This window comes from Macaca thibetana, chromosome 1 (genome assembly GCF_024542745.1).
Source record: "Macaca thibetana thibetana isolate TM-01 chromosome 1, ASM2454274v1, whole genome shotgun sequence".
In the NCBI taxonomy this organism is placed as follows: domain Eukaryota; kingdom Metazoa; phylum Chordata; class Mammalia; order Primates; family Cercopithecidae; genus Macaca; species Macaca thibetana.
The window spans coordinates 25,304,731-25,325,784 of record NC_065578.1 but is presented as its reverse complement, the minus strand read 5'-3'; the positions used below and the strand labels follow the sequence as shown (position 1 = coordinate 25,325,784).

The 21,054-nt window shown below is 46.5% G+C and overlaps 1 protein-coding gene across 1 annotated transcript; it reads right to left on the bottom strand.

The window, feature by feature from the left end:
- Nucleotides 1-1,535: 1,535 nt before the first annotated feature.
- On the bottom strand, nucleotides 1,536-20,479 carry LIN28A (lin-28 homolog A). Its single transcript, XM_050793119.1, has 4 exons — nucleotides 20,449-20,479; nucleotides 19,795-19,991; nucleotides 6,020-6,204; nucleotides 1,536-4,953 (listed from the first exon to the last, which is right to left on the bottom strand). Exons 1-4 carry the CDS (start codon nucleotides 20,477-20,479, stop codon nucleotides 4,737-4,739), a joined length of 630 nt encoding a protein of 209 aa, XP_050649076.1. The 3' UTR covers nucleotides 1,536-4,736.
- Between the last annotated feature and the right edge of the window lie 575 nt (nucleotides 20,480-21,054).

The window sequence follows — 21,054 nt, the reverse complement described above, 5'->3', positions numbered from 1 at the left end:
CAGAGCGAGACTCCGTCTCAAAAAAAAAAAAAAACGTAGTTCAATCTTCTCAAAATTGAAAAAGGAGGAAAAAATTTTTTACAGATTCTTATACAACCAGTATTATTTTTATTTATTTATGTATTTATTTTGAGACGGAGTCTGGCTCTGTCACTGAGTCTGGAGTGCAATGGCGCGATCTCGGCTCACTGCAGCCTCCGCCTTCCGGGTTCAATCGATTCTCCTGCCTCATCCTCCCGAGTAGCTGGGACTACAGGCGCGCACCACCACGGCTGGCTAATTTTTGTACTTTTAGTAGAGACACGGTTTCACCATTTTGGCCAGGATGGTTTGGGTCTCTTGACCTGGTGATCTGCCTGCCTAGGCCTCTCAAAGTGCTGGAATTACAGGCTTGAGCCACCTGGCCCGGCCACAACCAGTATTTCTTGCAAAGCATAATACAACTTTATCATGCATTATGTCTTGAGTGGAATAAAAATTCACAATTGTCAAAGAACCTTTTTGTCGCATTTCACTTTTCAATATTAAAGAAATGAGGCAAGGAAGAGATTTTTTATTGGCAATTTCTAATTGATTATGTCTTCCACTCTTTCTAATGAAAGGGGTTATTTTAACACAGCAACATGATCAGAGAAAGCCCTAGAGATGAGTAGAAATGAATAGTATTGAGCTTTTCTATCCTTCCTGCTTTGCAACCTGGGGAGTAAATTTCAGTCCGACTTACTTCATTTTGCAGCAAGACAATTTAACTAAGTCCACTAGTAGTTTGCTGCTTTATGAGGTTCTACTGTCAGCTTTGACTTTTGGTACAATTAAGGAGCCACAAAGTCCCTGGAGTAGATGTATGAAACTTCTTTCCCTTGCTCTGATAATGTCAGGCTTGAGGATTTAAACTGGTTTCCCTGTTTCCTTGCACGTTGTGTTAATATACTTGGTTTGCCTCCAATCAAGTTTTTTTTTCCTTTTTAAAATCCTTCCCTTAGTGGGAATAGATGTTTAAAAATCAGTGTTCTTGCCTGATGACTTGTGATATATAAAAAAAATTCGATGCTCATAAAAAGCAAACTTTGGCTCAAAGAAAATGTTGCATTTATAGTTAGTCAGTGAATCTCCTCTGGCCTCAATTTCCCCAGTTCCACAACACATTTCTGTCCTTGGGATGCTGCAAGGGGTTAATTAATTAAGATTTGTAAAGGACTTTGAGGAGTAGGGGACAAAGTATTATTAGGGTCTCATGCCCCAAGCCATGGCCCCATCCTTTCATCCCAGCCAGTGGCACAGGCAACCCCATTCTTATGCATGCCAAGCCCCTAATCCCCTCTTGAATGTGGAAGCTTCCAAGGAAAGGACAAGAGGCCTTAACTAGAAACAAAAATCCACTGTAATGAGGTGCTAAGAGGACTGAACTTTCAAGATTCATTCCTAACAAAGTGGCTGAACAGAAAAATGTAATGGTTCTTCTGTGACTTCTGAGTCCCAATCCAAGAAAGTGGGAGTTATGGGAAGGGCAAAAACATCTGACAAGGGGATGACAGTTTGAGTACCAATAAGTCTTTATTTATTCATTGTATTTTCCCAGGGAAAGGAGAAGGGAAGAGAAGAGTCAGCATGTGTTAAAAAGTGATTAAAAAATGGGAAAGGAAGTACCCAGTACAGCAAAATCAACCATCAAATAAACACACCCCAGTGATGGGGTCACCAAAGCCCAAAGGGGCTCAGTCTCCTGCAGTTCAGGAATGAGGGAAAGGGATCAGGAAAAAAACAGACAGGTACAGGCTTTCCTACCCTCCCTTCCCATAAATTCAAGATTTTACACAAAGCTTTGGTTTCTAGCAGTAAACATGGAGTTACATTCGTTCGTCTCCTATTAAACAATCTTGTGGCCACTTTGACATAAGTTTCTAGCACCTGCATAAAAGCTCCTGAGTGACTTGGATTTACATTCATATTCCCTTTCTTGGCCTCCTGACCCCACTTTCTACATGGAAGGCCCCAGTTGCATCTCTCTACTTTAGGATTAAAAATTAAGTAGGTTTGATCCATCCAAAATACAGCAGTGTTTTTTTTTTTTTTTTTTTTGAGATGGAGTCTTGCCAGGCTGGAGTGCAGTGATGCGATCTCGGCTCACTGCAGCCTCTACCTTGCGAGCAGCTGGGAATACAGGTATGCACCACCACACCCAGCTGTTTTTTTTTTTTGTATTTTAGTAGAGACAGCGTTTCACCGTGTTGGCCAGGATGGTTTTGAACTCCTGACCTCGTGATCCGCCCACCTCAGCCTCCCAACATGCTGGGATTACAGGCGTGAGCCACTGTGCCCGGGCTACAGTGTTTGGCATGAATATATCAAGAAATAGTCGGCCCAGCGTGGTGGCTCATGCCTGTAATCCCATCACTTTGGAAGGCCGAGGTGGGCAGATCACCTGAGGTCAGGAGTTCCAGACCAGCCTGGACAACACAGTGAAACCCTATCTCTACTAAAAATATGAAAATTAGCTGGGTGTGGTGGGCACCTGTAATCCCAGCTACTCAGGAGGCTGAGGCAGAATTGCTTGAACCCAAAAGGCAGAGGCTGCAGTGAGCCAATCATGCCACTCCACTCCAGCCTGGGCGATAGAGACTCCATCTTAAAAAAAAAAAAAGAATTGGTAATGGTCTTGACTTAGGTGGTTGGGAACAAGGGATAGAGGGTTTTCCTAGCTTCAGGATTTTTGCATACATCGTTTAAGAGTTGTGGAGACACTCCAAGTGTTAAATGTGTATGAGTGTGGGTGTGTAAGTTTTCTTTTGGGAGTGAACAGAAAAGAGGACAGGGTAGAAGACAAGTTTTTAGGACAGAAGATCTGGTCTAATAGGTAATAGGGGAAGGGGAATACAAAAGAAAGGATGGTTCAAGATCCCCACTTTAAGAAGAGGGCCCCCCAAACTAATGTTTCAGATCTTTTTGCCTGGTGCAGAACCTTCTGTCAAAGATGCTTTGGCTATTTTTCTCTCAATACAAAAAGAAGTTTGTAAACAAAACCCCCAAAGAACACGGAGAAAGACCAATACATTATATTTACACAAACTAGGCCACCTAGCAATCAACTTAGTGAAGTCCTATAAAGCCCAGACAAATACAATAACTAGAGGGGGGGCAGCATTTAGGGGAGACAAGAACCCAGGAAGAGACACACACCACCCAATGCGTTCTATTGCATTTGTCCCGTTTCAACACAGTGAGGTAGGTTTGCGGTGATCTCACAGCATGTAAACGAAACCCCCTTTTTCTCCTTTAGCTACCATGACACTATTAATCACTACTGCAGCAGGGCAGGACACAGGCCCCAGGCACCACAAAGCCCTCACTTGTGTGTCTCCCTGGAACCCGAGAATTTTGACAGGTTAAGAATCTTAGACCTTAGTTCATATATCCATCCTTGGACAGCACAGGATTAAGTACAGGGGTATTGGTCTTAAAACTTATCCTTGGCAACTGCAGTTTTACAAACACACACACACCCTGTGGTGCATGGTAGGCCTAGCCTTATCTGGTGAAGAATGGATCTGGAGATGTAAAACACGTCCTGTGCCCTAGGATTAGACAACCCTCACCTAATCTTGGCTTGCTCTCTGGGCCTTTCACTTGGCCCAGCCTCTGCTAGCCTCTGTATCACCATTTCCTGTTTAGACTAATTCCCAATCTTCCAGTAGGAGGCAATCAAGTCATGGGGCAACCCAGTTAAAACCTAGTCTCCCATAAAACATTTTCAAGGCAGAGGGGGTTTCAAGAGGACACTATGGCAGAAAAGCCAGCTCTTATTGGCAAAAATGAGGTAGTTCAATAGGCTGTGCACTCCAAATAGTTGCTCTCCATGGTGGCAAAAACAACAAAAAGTATTCCTGCTGCGCAGACCTGGAGCTGCTGCCGGCTTATCCCTGAGATTGCTCATGTACCTGAGAACACAGTGCAGGAAATGAGGGCCTTAGATTAAAATATACAAAAATACAAAACCAGAATATTTATATTAAGGGAAAAAAAGGTTAAAATGCACAAGATACGTCATTCGCACACAGCTAGTGCAGTTGGCATCCTGGAGAAAGTGGGATCCAAGGTGCAGTATCCAAGGGAGCAAATAAATAAAATCACATTGGCTCAGAATGGGGCAGGAGTGAGCACAGGAGCAGCAGGTCTGCAGCTGTTCCCCCAAACACCCTTTTTGCCATCATCATTACCCATTGCTTGGGACAGTTGCCAGCACCCTATCCCAAAAGTGGGTATGAGGATACAAGATGTGAAAAAAAAAAAAAAAACACTGCTTACTCCTGAGAGATTCCCTTCCACAGAATGTAGTGGCTTGTCTCCATGAATCTGGTCTTATACTTAATCATTTCACTCTGGCATGGGAATTATTATATATCCTTCTTTAAAAGGAAAACAACTTCCCTATCCAGGCCACTTTCAAAAGCTGGAAATTCTGGGAATGGAGCCTCAGATAAAGTATGCAGGTTGCAGGGTGATTCCCCCATCCTGGTTGCCCCCAGAACCCTCACTTGCATTTGGACAGAGCGTGATTGGAGTTCCTTTGACTCACCCTTTCCCCCCACCTAGAGGAAAGAAAGGGTGATGGTGTGAATCCCAGCCTGAGATACATGGCAGTGCCAACTAGCCCCAATGCACCCTATTCCCACTTTCTCCACTCTGCCTGCTCCTCAAAACTTCCTGATAGCAAAAGAATAGCCCCCACCCATTGTGGCTCAATTCTGCGCCTCCGGGAGCAGGGCAGGGCTGTGAATTTCTTCTTCTTCCTCCCGAAAGTAGGTTGGCTTTCCCTGTGCACTAGGGCCCTGCTGGGCCTTCAGCGGACATGAGGCTACCATATGGCTGATGCTCTGGCAGAAGTGGCACTTCTTGGGCTGGGGTGGCAGCTTGCATTCCTTGGCATGATGGTCTAGACCTCCACAGTTGTAGCACCTAGTACAAAGCAAGATGGTAAAAGTAAGAGAAAGGAGCAAGAAGAGGCCAGATGATTCCCATGAATGAGGACACCTTGGCTGTGGTACAGGTTTGTCACTTACTTCCCTTCCCAGAGACCAAACTTCCCACTTACAAAAGGAGGACTATTACTAAATGATCTCTTAAGTCCTTTCCACATCTAATTGTCTAGGTGATCTCTTCAGATTCATGTCAACTTGAAAATACCAAGACACCAGAAATAGAAGTTACTGACCCCAACTGGGAACTGCAACTTGGAGGATAGGAGAGATTCTTCCATACCCTTAATATAAGAGAAATTAAAGAAGCCAAATTATAGTATCTGTTCAGAGCTAAGGGGCTTTAAGACCAAACAAGATGGCCAGGCGCGGTGGCTCAAGCCTGTAATCCCAGCACTTTGGGAGGCCGAGACGGGCGGATCACGAGGTCAGGAGATCGAGACCATCCTGGCTAACACGGTGAAACCCCGTCTCTACTAAAAAATACAAAAAACTAGCCGGGCGAGGTGGCGGGCGCCTGTAGTCCCAGCTACTTGGGAGGCTGAGGCAGGAGAATGGCGTAAACCTGGGAGGCGGAGCTTGCAGTGAGCTGAGATCCAGCCACTGCACTTCAGCCCGGGCGACAGAGCGAGACTCCGTCTCAAAAAAAAAAAAAAAAAGACCAAACAAGATTAAGGAAACCCGCCATTTGCAGACCTGGTAAAGCAACAACAGATACAGATAATACTATCTTGTCCCATCATTTGCAAATCCATGATTTCCTTTAATTCTAAAACCATCCTGGGATGTTAGTATCACTGGCCTCACTTAACAATTGAGGCTAGAGCCCACAGAGCAAACTTACTTGTCCCAAGTAGAAGCACTAAGTTACCCCCAGTGCCCTCCTCACCTACTGCCCTTGCCCACACCTATTGCAGGCACTCAGCCTTCCAGATGCTGCCAGGGACCACAGGCTTCCCTTCGTGTTTTGCTGTGTGACCCAAAACTGACAGGATTGGGAGACTGGGGATGCCCCAGCAACCTAAAAGCTGCCTTCCAGTCCATACCTGTCTCCTTTTGATCTGCGCTTCTGCATGTTCTTCCCTTTTGGCCGCCTCTCACTCCCAATACAGAACACCCCACCAGGTCCGGTGACACGGATGGATTCCAGACCCTTGGCTGACTTCTTAAAGGTGAACTCCACTGCCTCACCCTCCTTCAAGCTCCGGAACCCCTCCATGTGCAGTTTACTCTGGTGAAGGGAAATAACATTAGTTTCCATTATTACACCGAAAGACCAGGAGCACTTATTCCTGTAGGGCAGGAATCAAATGTGATGGTACTCCTATTTTACTGGTAAGGAAACTGACTCAGAGTCACTACAATTACGAACAACAAAAGTCTACCAGTACATTAACAAAAATCATAATTATATAAGCAGATGCCATGATATTTTATAGCTATTAAATTAAGAATTTAAAGTTCTTAATAAAATAGAACAGAGGGCCGGGCACGGTGGCTCACACCTATAATCCCAGCCCTTTGCGAGGCCGAGACGGGTGGATCACCTGAGGTCAGGAGTTCGAGACCAGCTTGGCCAACATGGTGAAACACCATCTCTACTAAAAATAAAAAAAAATTAGCCAGGCATGGTGGTAGGCACCTGTAATCCCAGCTACTTGGGAGGCTGAGGCAGGAGAATTGCTTGAACCCAGAAAGCGGAGGTTGCAGTGAGCCAAGATCATGCTACTGCATTCCAGCCTGGGCAACAGAGTGAGACTTTGTCTCAAAAAACAAAACAAACAAAGAGAACAATTTCTAAATATAAGCATTTGGAAGAAATCAACAAATATAAAATTATGAAATTTAAAGTGTCAAGCTATAGAGGTTGCAGTGAGCCGAGATGGCACCTTTGTACTCCAGCCTGGGCAACACAGCAAGACTTTGTCTCAAAAATAAATAAATAGATAAATAAATAAATAAAATACAATAAAAATAGCTGGGCATGGTAGCTCAGCTGCGTGCAGTGGCTTACGCCTGTAATCCCAGCACTTTGGGAGGCTGAAGCAGGTGGATCACGAGGTCAGGAGTTCAAGACCAGCTTGGCCAACATGTGAAACTGTGTCTCTATTAAAAATACAAAAATTAGTCGGGTGTGGTGGCAGTCGCCTGTAATCCCAGCTACTCGGGAGGCTGAGGCAGGATAATTGCTTGAACCCTGGAGGTGGAGGTTGCAGTTAGCCAAGATCACACCACTGTAGTCTGGTTGGCAGAGCAAGACTCCATCTCAAAAAAATAAATAAATAAAATATAAAGTGTCACACTATAAAGTACTGAAACATTCATTTTTCACATAATGCCTCACTTAGTATTTATACCATCATCAAAAGACCAAATAAATAGAATACTGGAAAAAATACAAAATCAAGTGGTATTTTTATTTCAAAGCAATATTATATGCCTTATTTAGGAAAGAAAAAAAACCTCAAGATGCTCACTGATTTAAGAAATAATAATAATGGGCCGGGCGCGATGGCTCATGCCTGGTAATCCCAGCATTTTGGGAGGCCAAGGCAGGTGGATCACCTAAGATCAAGAGTTTGAGACCAGCCTAACCAACATGGAGAAACCCTGTCTCTACTACTAAAAATACAAAATTAGCCAGGTGTGGTGGTGGGCACCTGTAATCCCAGCTACTTGGGAGGCTGAGGTAGGAGAATCACTTGAACCTGGGAGGAGGGGGTTGTGGTGAGCCGAGATTGCACCACTGCACTTTAGCCTGGGAAACAAGAATGAAACTCCGTCTCAAAAAAAAAAAAGAAAAAAGGCCGGGCGCGGTGGCTCAAGCCTGTAATCCCAGCACTTTGGGAGGCCGAGACGGGCGGATCACGAGGTCAGGAGATCGAGACCATCCTGGCTAACACGGTGAAACCCCGTCTCTACTAAAAAATACAAAAAACTAGCTGGGCGCGGTGGCGGGCGCCTGTAGTCCCAGCTACTCGGGAGGCTGAGGCAGGAGAATGGCGTGAACCCGGGAGGCGGAGCTTGCAGTGAGCTGAGATCCGGCCACTGCACTCCAGCCTGGGCGGCAGAGCGAGACTCCGTCTCAAAAAAAAAAAAAAAAAAAAAAAAAAAAAAAGAAATCACAATAATGGCTGCAAAACATGTTAAACAAACAAATAAATGGAATAGGCCAGGCACCGTGACTCATGCCTATCTGTAATCCCAGCACTTGGGGGAGGCAGAGGTGAGCAGATCACATGAATCCAGGAATTCAACACCAGCCTGGCCTAAGTGGCGAAATGCCATCTCTACAAAAAATACAAAAATTAGCTGGGCATGGTACACAGACCTGTAATCTCAGCTACTCAAGAAGCTGAGGCAATCATTTGAACCCGGGAGGCAGAAGTTGCAGAGATGGCACCACTGCACTCCAGCCTGGGTGACGGAGCCAGACACTGTCTGGCTCACTCCTGTAATCCCAGCAGAGGTGGGAGCATTGCTTGAGCCCATGGGATGGAGGTTGTAGTGAGCCGAGATTATGCTACTGCATTCCAGCCTGGGCAACAGAGTCTCAGAAACAAACAAAAACACCAAAACCCTCAGAATACATTTAACAAGGTTAAAAAGCCTATATGAGGAAAAAACTCAAATTATATTAAAGGAAAAAAATGAAAAAACATACCACGATCTTGGATCGGAAGATTCAGTGATTCTAAAGGCTATGGGAAAATATAAATTGCCAAGAATACCAGTTATTACAATTTAAATTGGATATCATCAGCAGCGTAGCAACTACAAAGCGAAAAACAGCAAGTTTACAGTGGAGAAAACTGGCAAATAATACCCTAGTCAAGTTCTTTGCATTTTGCTTTGCCTACAATAGGACACACATATCTCCTGATATGATGCACTAAGGACTTACGACTTTAAATCTAATGACTTTGAATCTTATGACTATGAATCTAACCTTGAGGGAACATCAGACAAACTCAAACCGAGGGACATTCCTATAAAACAGGACTTCAAAAATGTCAAGGCTATAAAAAGACAAAGCCTGAAGAACTGAACAGTTCAATGCAATCCAAGATTCTAGATTGAATCTTGAAACAGAAAAAAAAAATAGGACAATCGACAAAATTTGCATATGGTATATAGATAAATGTATCAGTGTTTAATTTCCTGATTATGATTAGTGTACTGAAATGATGTAAGACTGATATTCCCAGTCAGGCACAGTGGCTGATGCCTGTAATCCCCAGCACATTGGGAGGCCAAGATGGGCGGATTGCTTGAGCCCAGGAATTCGAGACCAGCTTGGGCAATATGGCAAAAACCCGTCTCTACAAAATACAAAAATGGGCCAGGCATAGTGGTGCATGCCTGTAGTCCCAGCTACTGGGGAGGCTGAGGTGGGAGGATCCCTTGAGCCCGGGAAGCAGAGGTTGCAGTGAAAAGAGATGCTCCAGGCTGGGTGACAGAGTGAGACCCTGTCTCAAAAAAAAAAAAAAAAAAAAGATCACTATTCCCATTCTTGGGAAATACGCACTGAAATATTTAGAGATAAAGGTGCTTACTGTCTCCAATTTACAGTTTTAAAAAATGAAATAAAACTATCTGTACCAAGATAAAGAATGATAAAGCAAAGGGGGAAAATGTTAAGAGTTGATGAATCTGAGTAAAGGTTATGTGGGAGCGTTGGGTATTGTTCTTGCAGCCTTTATAAAGTTTGAAATTATATTAAAATAATATTACCAAAAGACAGTATAACCCAAGCAGATGGATCAGAGGATTAAAATGGAAAATTACAGAGAGATCTGAGAATACATGGAGAAATCAATAAGCAAGGAAAATAATCCAATAAATCCTGCTATAAAAATTAATAATCCATTTGGAAAGGAAGCCATATTCCTACACATTGTTTGATACACATGCAAAATACATTTCAGAGGATTTAAACACCTCATTGTTAAGAAAAATACTGAAAAGTTAAGACAGATAATCAGACTGGTAAAACTACAAAAATATACCATGAATCACTAAGAAAAAAGAATTACACAACATAATATAAGTAGATATCAGTAGGAAGTCTTAGCATGACACATATATTCAGTATCTCATTGTTGGTTTAAAAAAATTGGAAATAACCTACCGGTTTATTTGTAGTTGCTATGCTGCTGATGATATCCAATTTAAATGGTAATACCTGGTATTCTTGGCAATTTATATTTTCCCATAGCCTTTAGAATCACTGAATCTTCCAATCCAAGATCGTGGTATGTTTTTTCATTTTTTCCTTTAATATAATTTGAGTTTTTTCCTCATATAGGCTTTTTACCTTGTTAAATGTACCGGTTGAATAAATATGGTACATCTATAATAATGAATACCATGCAGCCATTAAAAACAACGTAAAGTCTTTGGTTTGTTCACAGCCACATTTTGGTACCTGAAATAATGCCTAGCACATTTTTTAATGAATTAATGAACCAGGAGGCAAATTTTTAATCATTCAGCTGAGAAAGATAACCACAGTATTGTTAAAGAAAAAACAAAAAGCAAGATTTAGAACAATATGTATGGAATAATCCCATTAGAACACTGCATATTTGTACCAAAATTTAAGGACACTGATATTTATAAAGCAGTTAGCAAACAGCCAGCAGCCATCAAGAAAAAAAAAAAAGTTATTCCTACAGCTAGTTCTGTAGCAAAGCCAGAGTCAGATGACCCAGAGTTCCTGATTTAAAGCTCAGAGCTCATTCTATCATGCCACTTACTGCACCACCAACTTGACATTTAGTGGAGGTGACAGCATCTCAGACCCTACCCGGAATAGACTTCATTACAGCTTCATTTATTTTAGTAAAACAACAGTGTCAAATATGTCAACAAGGAGTAGTCGTCATAGAAAAAAAGCAAAAGGGATCACTGTGCACCTACCTAGTCCTCGCTCAAGGAAACATGAGTAAGTAGCATTAGTATTTTATGCTGGTGACTGGGGGGGAGTATTCCAAACTGGAACTTAGATGAAGCATGCTCTTCATCAAGATGGGAACCACAGATTCCTCATCACTTCTTTTTTTTTTTTGGAGACACAGTCTCGCTCTATCGCCCAGGCTGAAGTGCAGTGACGCGATCTCAGCTCACTGCAACCTCCACCTCCTGGGTTTAAGCGATTCTTCTGCCTCAGCCTCCAGAGCAGCTAGAACTACAGGCACACGCCACCACACCCTGCTAATTTTTGTATTTCTAGTAGAGACGGGCTTTCACCTTATCGGCCAGGCTGGTCTCAAACTCCTGACCGCATGATCCGCCCACCTCTGCTTCCCAAAGTGCTGGGATTACAGGCGTAGCCACTGTGCCTGGCCAAATTTTTGTTTTAAGATGATATTGCGGGCCGGGTGCAATATCTCTCTTGCTGTTGCACAGTAACCACCCTGAGTTTAAACTTAAATTTGTAAGGTTGAGCATGGTGGCTCACAACTGTAATCCCAGCAATTTGGATGGCTGAGGCAGGTGGATCCTGAGCTTGAGGCTCAGGAATTGGAGACCAGCCTGGGCAACATGGCAAAACCCTGTTCTCTACAAAATAATACAAAAATTAGCTGAGCATGGTGACATGTGCCTGTGGTACCAGCTACTTGGGAGGCTGAGGTAGAAGGATCGCTTGAATCCGGGAGGCAGAGGTTGCAGTGAGCTGAGATCGCACCACTGCACTCCTGCCTGGGTGACAGCAAGAATCCATCTCAAAAAATAAAAATTATAATTAGATTTGACTTATTTTTTATTGAGCTGGGTGGGACAAGAGATGCAATTAGTGGGTGAGTGGGGAGGTCTTAGAGGAGCCAGACCAAGAGCCTTCTGGACCCAGGCAATTCCAGCTTCACTGGCTTGCCCAGCCTGTGTTAGGCTGGGACACTCTTAGTTCTAGCTGTGATTAAGGAGGTAAATGGTTAGGAACAAGGGTTGATTGAGTCTGAGGGCCTGTTCCCTCCTTTCTTTAATCATCTATAAAATGGAGTAAATACTAATTTTATGGTAGTGCTGTGAGGTTTTATGCATGAGAAGTAGTTAGCACTTCGCCTGCCACACATAAATCCTCAGGGAGTGGCAATTATCAACCTCTTCCGACTGGATGGGGCGGGTTAACAGAGAGAACTAAGTGCCAAGCATCTGGTTTTATCCTAACTAGCTATAGAAACTCAGAAGACTATCCCCTCTCTGAGCCCCAGTTTACTGGAGAGTAACACCTTCCTCTATGGACACCTCATAGGCTTATTTTAAGAGGATCTTTAAGTGGGGACTTGCAACAAGAAATTGACTAGTCCTCTCAGGTCACTCACTGCATCACTGGAGGATCTGAGGTCTAAGACTTTTACGGAGTGAACCCCCACCCCTGCAGGCATCTCAGTGTAACCGGCTGGCCAAGATTTAAACCGGTGGTCTCCAGGGGTGGCTCCCTGCCCTCCTCCCCCGCCCCTTTCTAAAACACATAGTTTGAATTCCTCTCTTATCAGATAGGTAATCAGCGTGCAGCCCCACAGAGCCAGCCTCCCAGGGCCTGCATCTGAAAAGCGCCTGAAATTCTTGTACCACCCCCATTCCACCCCCAACCACACACAAAGCAGGGCCCCGCCCCTTTCCCCACCCCCTCCAAAAAGAAAAGACCTTGGGGGGAGGGGCATGGCCTGAGCTCCCCCAATAGAGCCCAGCCCCAGGAAACAAAGAGTTGACACTGGCTGGTTCTGGTGGTCAGATTCCTGGAGTTCCAAGGCACAGATCCCTCTTGTATCCCCCTCTCCCTCCTCCCCACATTCAACAGTTTCTTCCTTCCTCTCCATGTTGGGGTTATGGTCATGGTAAGAGAACTAGATGTAGAAAATCCTTCCTTCCCCAGGCAGTCTTGCCAAAGTCACCATCAGCAGCCATCTTCCCTTCTCTGGCTTGCCCACTGCCCACTTCATGGATAGAACCAAACAGAACCACCTCCCCTTGGGTCTCTTCAGTCCAATCCTCAATTATTGATTCAGATAAATTGTTTTAAAGGGGAGGAGGAGAGGAGGCATGACTCACATCATCCTTTCCCAATTTCTTCAAGTTAGGACAGTGGGGAGCCTGCCTGGGCCTACTGTGTTGGGGAATGTGGCATCAGACAACAGAAAGCATTTTTTTCTTTTTTTGATGGCAGGGAAGGAAGCTCTCCAGTTAAAGTACTTAGGCCTTCTGATCCCTTCTTAATACCTCAGTAATTGCCTGCCTTACCCTATACAGCCCACACCAAGTACCTCATCTCAGCATCAATTTATGCCTTTACAAGTTTAGAGATAGAATGAGCCTTAGGGGTCACTTAGGAAATGTGGAGTTAAAAACAAAACAAAACATTATAGAAGAAAAAAAAGTATGAACAAAAAAAAAAAAGAAAAAAAAAACCACGCAGGAACCTAAGTGTCCCTCTTTCTACATAAGTGGCAACAGAATTTCAGGGTACTTGCTACAGTTGTGCAGATTAAAGCTGGGGTTCTTGGCTCTTCTGCAAAAAAAAAAAAAAAAAAAAAAAAAAAAAGAAAGTAATTAATTAATTAATTTATTTATTTATTTATTTTGAGACGGAGTCTCGCTCTGTCACCCAGGCTGGAGTGCGGTGGCCGGATCTCTGCTCACTGCAAGCTCCGCCTCCCGGGTTTACGCCATTCTCCTGGCTCAGCCTCCCGAGTAGCTGGGACTACAGGCGCCCGCCACCTCGCCCGGCTAGTTTTTTGTACTTTTTAGTAGAGACGGGGTTTCACCGTGTTAGCCAGGATGGTCTCGATCTCCTGACCTCGTGATCCGCCCGTCTCGGCCTCCCAAAGTGCTGGGATTACAGGCTTGAGCCACCGCGCCCGGCCTGATGAAAGTAATTATAGTGACTCAGTCCTGTGGTGTCACATCCCTATCTTGCTTCATTCCTGGAGGTAAGATATGGTAAGGGTTAGGAAACCAACCGGTTCTCCCAGAAGCAGTTATTTGATGGTGTGTGTGTGTCAAGGAGGGTGGTGAAAGGGGTGTCTGGAACCGAAGGCTTCAGGCAACCAATCCCTCTGATCCCCTCTGCTCAGCCACAGCCAGGCCGTGTAGTTCCTGCCTGGAGTTCTCCACCAGATGGCGCTGCTCAGCCTGTCTGGCCAAAGGTAAGCCCGAGGGCGCCTATACCAGGAGGTACTGAGTAGCTAGCTACCTGGTCTGGGCTGTGAACAAGTGTCCAGGTAGATTTATCCTCCACAGCTCCTTAGGGCAGTCATCTCGTCCTCCACGTCCCACCCTGGCCCCACCCAACCACCTGCTCTATCGGGGATAAGAATGAAAGGTTCCTAGACTTTTAGGCCAGAAACTCAGTTCTTACAGTCTACTGCTGAGAAAAGAATACTGCTTAGAAAAGTCAAGTCTCGTCTAAATTAAATAACTCCACGCTGGGCCAGTCGCGGTGGCTCATGCCTGTAAACCCAGCACTTTGGGAGGCCTAGACGGGCGGATCGTCACGAGGTCAGGAGTTCGAGACCTGGCTAACATGGTGAAACTTCGTCTCTACTAAAAATACAAAAAATTAGCCGGGCATGGTGGCAGGTGCTTGTAATCCTAGCTACTTGGGAGGCTGAGGCAGGAGAATCGCTTGAACCCGGGAGGTGGAGGTTGCAGTGAGCCGGGGCCACACCACTGCACTCCATCCTGGGTAACAGAGAGAGATTCCGTCTTCAAAACAAAACAAAACAACAACAAAAAAACCTCCATGCTGAGATCATGTTAAATAAGTCTCTATCAACTGTGTATTCTCCCCCAACTCCTTTGACCTCCCACTCTGACTATGTGGCCAGTGGTTGATACTCATGCCTGCAGGAAGAGAGGAGATGTAGTTTTACCTAGGGCAGTTACTCCAAAAAACAATAATTCCAGTAGAATGTGATTAGCAATGTTAAAGACACTAAATGGCCATGGTGAATGTTACTGAAAACCACTTGTAAGGCAGGCAGCAGTTGTCAACAACCACAGGGTAGAAACTTCCCATATTTGAAGCTTTGTTCAGGATGGTGTCACAGCCTTTACTTTACACTGTCACCGGGCACGGTGGCTCATGCCACCCAGCACTTTGCAAGTCCCAGGCAGGTGGACCACTCCAGTTTGAGACCAGCCTGGACAACATGGTGAAACCCTATCTCTACTAAAAATACTAAAATTAGCTGGGCATGGTGGTGTACGTCTGTAATCCCAGCTACTTGGGAGGCTGAGGCAGGAGAACTGCTTGAACCCAAAAGTTGGAAGTTTCAGTGAGCCGAGTTCGTGCCACTGCACTCCAGCCTGGGTGACAGAGCAAGACTCAATCTCAAAAAATAAAAATAAAAATAAAAGACATTGTCTAGAAGCATGTCTCAGAAAGAAGAGGACCCCAGAAGATTCCACCATGTGTTCAGGAACCTTCCTGCCTCTCTACCAACTTTCTGAAAAATCAAGTTAATTTATTTTTAAGCTGCCTTTTCCTATTAGGACAGAAATAACTCATGGATGGCCACTAAATCTGTGGCTTCCACTCTATCAACAAAAAAGAGAGGAACATCTCTGGGCTCAGAGTTGTGATCTACTGACATTCATCCCACAAACTTTCATAGTGCTATGTTGTGCCCAGGCCATATTCTATGTTGTGCCCAGGCCATGTAGCCAGCCCAGAAAGCGAAAGATCTCTGCCGACATGGACCCCAGACTGCTAAGTGTACTTCTGATTCACCAAGGTCCTCAAGATGCCCCTTTTCTTATTCATTCCTCAGCCCACCGAGTGCATACTAGAAAATTAACCAGGCAGCTAAGTTTCTCCCTTCAAAGAGCCTATGGGTTACATAGAGAAGGGTATAAGAGCAGTACATCAATAACTAGACACGAGGTGAGCAATCAGAGGTGCAGTGTTACAAACCAGGAGGAAAGATCACGTATATTTCCCCACCCACCCCCACAACCCTGCCACCAAACCCAGCAGTCCTAACCTAGACCCTGAATAAGATTGCTCTTACCACCTCCTCACTCATGGCTTCCAGAAAAAGCAGGCCACGTGGCTTCAGGGCAATTTCAGCAGTTCGTCTAGGTATTAAAAACTTTTTCTCCTAAACCAACTTGGTCCCTTGGTCAAATCTGGGCTTTTCTTTTGACTCCTAGTCTTCTAATACAGCATTTTAGCCAGAAAGTCAATTTAAACATATTTGAGATTTAAACATATCTGGGTCCTGAGGAACTATGGGAAAGCAGGGAGTTTTCCTTATTTCCAAATTTTTATAAATCTTGAGAGTTTGCAAATTGAACCACAGGAAACATGAGTTACACCAAAACTCTTAAAATGGCCCAAAATGAGGATTTTTGAATTCTTGATGAATCCCAGGGAAATAGTTGACAGTTTAGCTTCTTGCTCCAGCTTTCCTGTATAACTATGTTTCTCAAGCAGGGATGAGACTTTGACTCCAAGGGGACATTTGAAAATGTATGGAGATGTTTTTGATTGTCACACCTGAGATGCAACTGGCCTCTAGCGGGTAGAGACCAGCAACACTGCGGTACATCCTGTAATGCATAGGACAGACTCCCCAGAACAAATTATCCTGCTCAAAACATGTCAATAGTGCTGAGATCGAGAAACTCATTTAAGGGCTTGCTATCTATTTCCCTAACTCTAGAGACAGGCAGATTTCTAAATCTAAAGATGTGTACCTGAAGAGTTGTTATAGAAATCTCTTTGCTTTGTGTTTTGTTGTTGTTTTGTTTAGTTTTTGGCTAAGGGGTGGGATTTTTCCCCTACTTATCTACTCTTGAAGAGGATATTACAGCATTTGGGAGAGAGCATAAGAACACTAGTTAATAGGGCGTTGGGATCCTAATAACCCCAACTTTGGAAGGGAAAAGAAAATGTTTTTAAATTGCCTTTCCCCCTTCCTCTTTACTTGCAAAAGGGCTTCCTGACCCCCTCCCTCTGGTAGATGCTATCTTAGGACAATTACCTTCCCACCAGCCCACCCTAACCCCAGGGTGCCCAACCCCAGCAGCCAAAGAATGGGAAGTTTTGTTAAAGATTTCTTACTCTCTGCTTCGGGAACACTTTCCTCCCCCAGTAAACAATTTATCCTGTGTTTACTAAATTCCTTTACCATTACATTTCCAGAGAGTCATTTCTTTTTTTTTTTTTTTTTTTTTTTTTTTTTTTTTTTTTTTTTTTGAGACGGAGTCTCGCTCTGCCACCCAGGCTGGAGTGCAGTGGCCGGATCTCAGCTCACTGCAAGCTCCGCCTCCCCGGTTCACGCCATTCCCAGAGAGTCATTTCTAACCACAAGTGCAGAAGGGCCAGGCGCGGTGGCTCACGCCTGTAATCCCAGCATTTTTGGAGGCCGAGGCGGGCAGATCACCTGAGGTCGGGAGTTCAAGACCAGCCTGACCAACATGCAGAAACCCCGACTCTACTAAAAATACAAAAAATTAGCCGGGCATAGTGGCACATGCCTGTAATCCCAGCTACTCGGGAGGCTGAGGCAGGAGAATCGCTTGACCTGGGAGGTGGAGGTTGCTGTGAGCAGAGAGCATGCCATTGCACTCCAGCCTGGGCAACAAGAGCCAAACTCCATCTCAAAAAAGCCAAAAACCAAAAAACAAAAAACAAGTGCAAAGACCGGAATCACTAATCTAACTTACCGCTAAGGTGGAGTTGGAGGACCCCTGACCCAAGCCCTGCCAGCATGCTACCATTATCAGAGCTACCAGGTAAAAGTTCAGGGAATCTCCACCCATCTTTGTGCTTTCTGAGTAGAATGGGAAGAGCTGGGGATTAGAGAGACAAATTCTTAGTTCTCTTCCAGCTCAGCTCCCTCTTGACAACTTACTCAACTGTGGGTTCCTGGATGTTCCAAGAGCCTAAAATCCACAGTATTTCCAAGCCAGTACATCTGACCCCGTAGTGTAGACTCAATGCATGCTCTATGCCATCCAATAGTTTTCCAATTGCTCTAGATCCTGAGGTGAAGCCTGCTAGGCCCAAGTCCCCATTTGCTCAAAAAACAAAACCAAACAAAAAACCACCTTCCTTGGGGTATGTATATCACCAAGGAACCCAAAAGATGAGGGGATACGTTCCCCTCAGCCCTTCCCTATCAGGCAGCCTTTGGATGGGAGATGAGGAAACGTTGGGTCTGACTCTTTTATTCCAGCCTCCCAAAGTTGGGGGAGCTGTCCAGTCCCCAGACCAGGAAAGATTTTAATCTCTTTGTGATCAGATAAATGGGAGAGTGGGGGAGGCTTGCTACCCTGCTGAGGAGGGCCATTCAAAGCTGGTTCCTGTAATAAAGTGATTTAATAGATCTAAAGAGGCCAATTCCCTTCTTTCTCCCACAATTACTTCCTGTGGGTTATCACTCACATATGTAAATGATACAGAGAAGGGAGAAAAGCCACCAGTGGGAAACTAGCTGTCTAATGGGGGGTTGGGGGGGATCAGGATGCTGCAAGGGGTCAGCTCAGTATCCTGCTACAGGTCCTCTTGGCAGATGTTCAAGTAGCCCACTGACCCCATGGCCCCAGCACTAAGTAGTGGCTCCCCATCTCTCTGCATCTATTCCCCTGGTTTGTTCCTCACTGAAGGCTGTGCTCAAAGATGTCCCTGCTGCCTCCAACTAGTCCATCCAGCATCTCCCTTCCCCACCCCTCCCCCCAAGAATGCCATCCCTCAGGCTCCAACCCTTAATCCCCACATCCTCCTTTCCCCTCCCCCACACCTCCTAAAGCCAACCTCCCTTAAGTAACCCCTCCCTGCCCGGCCTGGGTGTCAACCTACACGATCTGGGATTAGCAATTTCTTCTTTCCAGATCCAGCCGCAAACCTCCAAAGATGGAAGGGCCACAGGCAGCAAGCAACTTCCTTTCCATGGTCTTTATGGGTAGCTGGTGGACCAGGCTTCAGGAAGGGGAAGCCTGGGAGGAGGGAGACCTGAAGTCTCTGGCTTCTTGTTTGAGGCCAGGAATGTTGAGACAGCAATCAATGGCTGTCTGGGGCCATAAATGCCAAGCGGAGAATAGGTCCAGAGGCCAGCCTCCCTCCACCCCCTGCCCTGCGACACTGAATTTCACCCCCTACTGTGCTGCCCTGCTTTAACTGAGAACTTGGGGTTGCGACCTATCCACTTCCCTCCCAGCCTGGCCCAGGAATGTAAGGAAGGCCAGGGCTCCTTGGGTTTTCCTTCTTCACGGGAAGTGGACAGCAAAGACCCCAGTCCTGAGCTTACAAGCTCCCATGTGGATCCTTCAGGGATAGGCCAAACCCAGTTTTTAGTGACCAGCCAGGTGAGGTCTGCATTAAAAAGGGGATGTGGCTGACTTCTCGGCTTTATGCCCCTTGGGTCCAGTAGCCAGTTGCCCTCACTCTCTCCCGCCTTCTGAGCTCCATTCAGACGTTGGAGGCGCTGGGCGCCCGGCTCAGGCCCGGCATGTGCTTCCCTGGCCGGCCTGCTCGCCCTCCCCCCACCGGCAAGCACAATACAACCTTAGTTTCTGCCACATGGGGTCACCTCCCTGCCCCCTACCCCTTCCCAGGGGAAAGAGGTAATAGACACGTGGTGAGCCGGAGGGGTTCCCGGAAGGGGGCGGGGGTGCTGATAATTGGTGCTGCCTCCAACTACTCCCCCCGAGATAGTTAACAGGGACTCAGAATTGGGGTGCCGAAGCAAAGACAGGGACGCATAATGAGGGCTCCCGAAGGCCCTCAATTCAACAGCGAACCCGGAGCCCAACCGTGGATACGTGCACCTAGACGCCCTTCCCTGGACAAAGTTACCGCAATCAGTCTCACCTGGTGCACAAAGACGTCCACTGGGGGGTCGAGCGCGACCCCGGCGCGGGCGGTCATGGACAGGAAGCCGAACCCCATGCGCACGTTGAACCACTTACAGATGCCCGCACCGTGCAGCAGCTGAGGCTCGTCCGCCGCCCGGGCCGCGTCCTCCGGCGCCTCCTCGGGTGCCTCTTCTGCCGCCTTGGCGCAGCCACCTAGAGAGAGGGAGGGCCAGGCACTCAGCTAGGGGGCACGGAATCGGAAGGCGGTCTCGGGCTCCAGGCAGGGAGACCCGAGTGTCCAACCCCATAAGTGGACAGTCAGGAGGGGGCAGCTACCAAGGAACAGAAGAAACCTATCCCGGTCGCCTCCCGCGCTCCCCTAGCGTACACCGGGACAGTGGTGCCCCGAAAGTTTGCTCCTCTTCCCACAATGCGTTTCCCGGAGACTCATGGCGAGACAAACCTCTCCCCTCCATCCACCCACGTAGTCTGGCGCGCACGCCACTGGAACACCAAGGTTCCTTGCTCCAGAGACTGCCCTATGAAGAAGGAGGCCGCACCGTCTTGGGGTCCTTTGGGCAGCCTTGGAGTCAGTTCTCCACCTTCCTTCTACGTGGCTCCTGGCCGCCCCTGCCTCCTAAGGTGTCCCAGCTAAGTCCCGAGCTCGAACCTGCAAACTGCTGGTTGGACACGGAGCCCATGGTCGTCGGCTGAGCCCGTGGCCCCGGGCCCCTGGTCGGGCGGCTGCTGGCCCCGGAGAAGTCCGAAGGCAAAGGGGTGGTTCGGAGAAGAGGCTGCTACATCTTCCCCCGCACAATAGCGGTGGGAGGGCCCACGGCTTTTCAAAGGCTCCCAAATTCTAAAAGACAATGACCCAACCCCCCGCGGGCAGCCCCCTCCCCTCCCCTCCCTCTCCTTTCCCCTCCCTTTCCCTCCAGCTCCAGCTCCGGCCCTCCCCCACTGCTCTGGTCTCTGACACCTCTGGGGTGTCCCTTCTCAGAACCTTGAGGTTTGACACCCCCTCCCCACACACACATCTGGAGATGGGGCTGTCTGCTCTAGAAGGCTTGAGTACCCCGGAATTTGGGATCCTGCATTTTGGACTCAATAGGGGTCCCCAAAGCAGATACAGGTGGGGGACCTGGTGGGGGGGGGGTAGTTTTAAAACCACGTGACTGCTCACACACACACACACACACACACACACACACACACAAACACACACACCACCCCCACCCCCCGCGCAGATAATTATACATTCCAGAGAGTTGGGGGA

Coding starts and splice junctions, on each gene's coding strand:
- LIN28A (XM_050793119.1), bottom strand. CDS start 20,479: ATGGGCTCCGTGTCCAACCAGCAGTTTGCAG. Junction 19,992..20,448: donor GTCCAACCAGCAGTTTGCAG/GTTCGAGCTCGG, acceptor CCCTCTCTCTAG/GTGGCTGCGCCAAGGCGGCA. Junction 4,954..6,019: donor CGCAGATCAAAAGGAGACAG/GTATGGACTGGA, acceptor GCTTTGTACTAG/GTGCTACAACTGTGGAGGTC.